Genomic DNA, 5,534 nt, shown 5'->3' on the forward strand with positions numbered 1-5,534 from the left:
CCCCCTTGTATTTGAATTCTTGCTTTTGCCCAGTTTTGTTGATGGTGTTTGCTTGTATATGCCCTCATGATCCTCCATAGTAAAGTAGAAATGCCATGGCTCATCAACTGAATATCCTCAGCATTTGTGTATCCCAATTCCTTTGCATGTGGTAATATTGCTGCCCATCGCCTGTTGTGTGTGCTGCTCGTGTATTTTGTTGTCCACAATTGAAGGATTATCCAAGTACTAAAAATGTACAGAAAATGAGACCCCAAGTTCCTTGTTTTAATATCCCAATGCGCTTGACTACACTGTCCATAACATTACTTGGTATATGAACCCACGCTTGACAACCTTTTCCTCCTTTTAGTACATTAGCATGTAGTGCATTTACAGCATGATTGCAAAGCTGAATGCCTTGCATATCCCAAGTATTAAAATATTTACCTTCTTCAGTTTTCCGGTACCTCATGGTGACTCCATTTACATATACCATATCTTTGCTCGTTGTTGAGCTCCTCGTCTGTTCTTCAGCTTTGTACCAGTAGGTACAGTTATTTTTAAGTGCAATTGAGTTCTTCTGCAAAGCTCTGTTTAAACTTTGCTGTGATGTTTCCTTTATGCATGAAGAGATGTCCTTGCCATAACAGCCATTTCGATTTGATTGATGTTGTGTCCTGCTGTTTCTGTATCTTCCGTTGGTGACTCTTGATATGTGACTTCTTGTAGTGCATTTCTGTAATGAGATCATATTTCTCACCAGCCAAATGTTATCCTTATGTCGTTGACACTTCCTGCAGCAAACTATCAGATGCTTACAGGTGAAGTTCCAGATCTTACAGGTGAAGTTCCAGATCCACTTCCCTAAACCATTGTATCCTATCGATGCTTTCATGCTTGAGCTCACCACTGACTTCACTACCTGGGAGTGAGTAGACCGTGCTAATACCACCCAAGTAAGTTTAATCAGCTGGTGAGCCATGGTTACACCAATGATCCCTGCAACAAAGAACACGACGTTAGCTAAAGTACATAACATTGTGATCTCCTGTAAATGATCACAGCATTCCTCTTGGTCCCCTTTCTCTCCTTTGTTACCCATCTGTTTCCCTCTTAGTTCTTGGCAGCCTTCACCCTCAAATAAGAACATTGCGATTTATCCGAGTTCACAATCCTCCTACTATTTGAATCAAGTTGTGCAAATCCTTGAGCTTCAAAGTCACCACTATCCAGTGCACAATTCGCTATATAATCTTCTAGATTATTGCCCTCCCTTAGAATATGAGAAACTCGAACATTGCATTCCTCCATTAGTGTTTTAATCTCCTCAACGTACTCATTAATATTCCACGGATCTCCCCATTTTCTTTCTAAAACATTCTTCATGAGCATGGAGTATGTTTGTAGCATAACATTTGCGAGTCTATTGTCTACACAGTACCTCATTGCTTCCAAAATCGCTACTGCCTCTGCCTCATTATTTGTACCATGTGTTATTTCCTTTCCTAGTGCGTAGATTACATTTCCTTGTTCATCTCGCATCACAATCTCCTCCTCTTACGCGAATGCGGGAACACCATCACGAATGCGTAGGTATAAGACCTGTCAGCTTCGCGAACGCGGGAGAAACTTCACGAACATGAATCATTAAATCTCCCCCATCCCCAGCTCCTTTTTACGAACGTGAGACCCCACTCGCGAACGCGAAGAAGGAAACTAGAACTGGGATGCTGCAATTTTCTGCAATTTCTCTAAATTCAAAAATGACCCGTTGAGCATCCAAAACACACCCGAGACCCCTGGGACCTCAACCAAACCTGCCAACCAATCCTAAAACATCATTCATACTTGTTCCAACCTTCGGAACGCTCAAAAAAACATCAAAACACCTATTTTTCACCAGATTAAAGCCTAAGAATTCCAAAAACTCTAAAAATACGCTTTGGATCAAAAAGTCTAACAAACCTCGTCCGAATGACCTGAAGTTTTGCACACATGTCACATTAAATACTACAGAGCTACTCCAACTTCCGGAATTCTATTCCGACCCTCGGATCAAAATCTCACTATAGAACCGGAAACTTCAAAATTTCAACTTTTGGAATTTCAAGCCTAAATTAGCTACGGACCTCCAAAACACAATCCAAACATGCCCCTAAGCCCGAAATCACTCAATGGAGGTAACAGGACCATCAGATTTCCATTCTGAGGCCGTCTTCATACTATTCCGACTACGGTCAACTCTCCAACACTTAAGCTCTCATTTAAGAACTAAGTGTCCCAAAAATCTCCAAAAATCAAAATCGAACATCCTGACAAATCAAATAGCAGAAATAAACTTGGGAAAAGCAGTTAATAAGGGATCGAGGCGTTAATTCCTAAGATGACCGGCCGGGTCGTCACAGAGAGAAGGTGTTAAGCATTCCCGGGTTCTGTGGTTTTAGCATGGTCTCTCAACTATTATTATTGGTCTAATTATCTAATTTATCACATGTTTAAAACCTATTGTGCATTTTATTTCTGCTACCACTTTTAATTATTTTCTGGAACAAGGCACGATTGTCATACACTTGTCGATTTGGTACACATTGCGAATCGCGTCACGGGAACCATACTCACGATCTTCAACATGTTTAATTTTATTATTATTATTATTATTTAAAATTATGGTAGGGTCACATGAAATGCACACCAGAATTGAGATTTATGTATCACGACCATGCCACGGGAACCGTACCCATAGCCACGATGATTTTTGTTAATTGCTCCTAAAGCAACTAGCGCAATTAATTATTTAATTTTCTCATACCACTGATATAGAGCTAGCGTGTAACTAAGAGACAAGCCCCGAAGATATGCCCAAATATAATTCATGACACCAGATTAATGCCCAAAGCACTAACAACATCAGATTAACAAATTGTTTTAGTTCTGCACCCTCCACACACACACAAATAACACACAAAGAGAAAGCAATGCTATTGTTTGATAATAGAATCCATATCCAAGCAAGAAGATAACAAAGACTTCAAACTCAGTTTGTTAAGCAGTAGCCTAAAAAGACGTGTTTCCTGAAATTAGAGAAGTTCGTCTACTACAAGACCTGGAGTTACCTTTCTTTCATGGGGAAAATGACTTCCATTACAGCTATATCAACGTTTAATTTTAATATAAAACTTAAAAATAAATAAATATAAAAATGTCAATAGATAGCAGATCCAAAGCTAGTTATATTCACATTACAACAATACACGAAACAATTTGAAAATTAATTTTTAACAAACTCAAATATCATGGCATTCAGGCTAGAGCTATCTTGAACATGACAAAATATTTAGCTAGTCACAAAATATGCATAAACTTGATTTTACACTTATTAAAATTAACAATAATGTATGAAGTTAAGCACAAGTTTGAGAGATGGACCTTAATTTGTTGAACAAAATTCCGAAATTCCAAAATCAAATGTCGGGCTCAAACCACGGAAAGCCAGAGACCTCAAATAGCACTTCGTCAGCTCAATTCCTATCTCGAGACTTTGAACTCCGAAATTGTCACTCAAATCTAAGCAACCAAAAAAACTTGAACCGAATGAAAAGCTAATTGGTTTTCAATTTTGGGTTGAGGAGGTGGGTGTTTGTGTCTATATGTGATGAGGAAAAGCAAGAATCTGAAAATGGGAGTTCTAAAGTGGTGGAAGAAGTTAAAATTTAGCTATGGAGAAAGATTAAACTTCCAATTTAATAGATTATCCCTTCCGTTCCACTCTCTTTATTCTCTTTCTATTTCATCATTTTTTTGTTTTTCCCTGCCATAGTTTCTCTTGTCCGTTCTTCACTTTGGAATTTAGGAATCGAATGAAAGACTGCCTTCGTTCTTCTCTTTTTCCAAATGTTGTTGCTGTTTTTTGTATTAGTCTCGCCTCTCCTTTTTTTTCGGAATTAGGCATTATTTTATAGGGGGTTAGGAATTAGGTTAGGTCAATTGGGGAATGTGTATGGGCTCAATATTTTGGGCTATCAGAAATTGGGCCTTGGATTTAGGGAATTGGGTTGGACCATGTCTTTTGGGTTTGAATATAGTCCACGAAGACCAAATAGTACAATGTATCTATAAAATGAAAAATCACTCTAAATTAAAATAAACTAATAAAACTAAATAATAAAAGTGAAACTAATTTTTGTATTTTAAATGTTATAATACTTTAAATATAAATATACTAATTGACTTTAACCTAAAGATGAAACAAATATTTTTTGTAATTTTTATTTTTGTTATAAAATAAAGTAAAAGAGTCAAAACTATTTGGAATAGCGATACTAAACCTAAATTAAATATTTACGTTAAAATGTGCAAAATTTTAGGGAGGGTCAAAAATTACATGTCTGCAGCTGCCCCTCTTTTTCTAGAAACACGAAGAGTTTTCAGACAAAGAACGACGAGACACGTTTTTTTGACCCGACCCTTATTTAGAGAGACCAAAACTAAGAGAAAGGAGAATGTGACCGAGCCCTGGTATCTGAGCTACCTACATATCCTTGGCTAGCTCAGAAGTAGGAACTGTGATGGAGTATACCAAGGTGGAGAGCCGATTGAGGTGTCGTTCCGTCGAGGTTCCAGTCCGCGGTCCTGTGTTACGACCCGGCCTGTCATCTTAAAAATTTACGCCCCAATCCCCTGTTATCTGCTTTCTCCATGTTTATTTCTGCTATTTTGAATTTACCGGGATGTTCGGTTTTGAATTTCGGAGTGTTTTGGGACACTTAGTCCCTAAATGAGAGCTTAAGTGTTGGAAAGTTGACCGTAATTAGAACAGTATGAAGACGGCCTCAGAATGGAAGTCCAATGGTTCTGTGAGCTCCGTTGGGTGATTTCGGGCTTAGGGGCGTGTTCAGATTGTGTTTTGGAGGTCTGTAGCTAATTTAGGCTTGAAATACCGAAAGGTCAAATTTTGAAGTTTCCGGTTCGATAGTGAGATTTTGATCTGAGAGTCAGAATGGAATTCCGGAAGTTGGAGTAGCTCTGTAGTGTTGAATGTGACGTTTGTGCAAAATTTTAGGTCATTTGGACGAGGTTTGATAAACTTTTTGATTGAAAGCATATTTCTAGAGTTTTAGAGTTCTTAAGCTTGAATCCATGGTTGATTTGTCGTTTTGATATTGTTTTAGGTGTTTTAAGGATTGGTATAACTTTGGACATTGGTATTAGACTTGTTGGTGCTTTTGGTTGAGATCCCGGGGGCCTTGGGATGATTTCGGATGGTTGACAGAAGGATTTTGGAGTTTAGAGTTGTAGCTTCAACTGCTGGTTTTCTGTCATAACCGTACCTACGAGTGCGGCACCGCAGAAGTGGCTAAGTGGCCGCAGAAGCGAGTTTAGTCCAAGCTCCAGGATTTCGCAGGTGCGGCTGGGTTTTCGCAAATGCGGTGCCGCAGATGCGGCCCAGCGACCGCAGATGCGGACCCAGCCCGTTAACTGACTTTTTGCACCTGCGATGCATTCTTCCGTAGGTGCACTCCCTTAACCGTAAATGTGGTAATAGCTAGGCAGAA

At 39.0% G+C, this 5,534-nt stretch overlaps 1 protein-coding gene across 1 annotated transcript; it reads right to left on the reverse strand.

Annotated features, from left to right (window-relative positions):
• Positions 1-1,095: 1,095 nt before the first annotated feature.
• LOC138870442 (uncharacterized) lies at positions 1,096-1,524 on the reverse strand. Its single transcript, XM_070148246.1, has one exon. It carries the CDS (start codon positions 1,522-1,524, stop codon positions 1,096-1,098), a length of 429 nt encoding a protein of 142 aa, XP_070004347.1.
• Between the last annotated feature and the right edge of the window lie 4,010 nt (positions 1,525-5,534).

The sequence above is a fragment of the Nicotiana sylvestris genome, chromosome 6, assembly GCF_000393655.2.
Source record: "Nicotiana sylvestris chromosome 6, ASM39365v2, whole genome shotgun sequence".
In the NCBI taxonomy this organism is placed as follows: domain Eukaryota; kingdom Viridiplantae; phylum Streptophyta; class Magnoliopsida; order Solanales; family Solanaceae; genus Nicotiana; species Nicotiana sylvestris.

What these genes read in the sequence shown, in the direction of transcription:
- LOC138870442 (XM_070148246.1), bottom strand. Translation starts at nt 1,524, where the DNA reads ATGCGAGATGAACAAGGAAATGTAATCTACGCACTAGGAAAGGAAATA.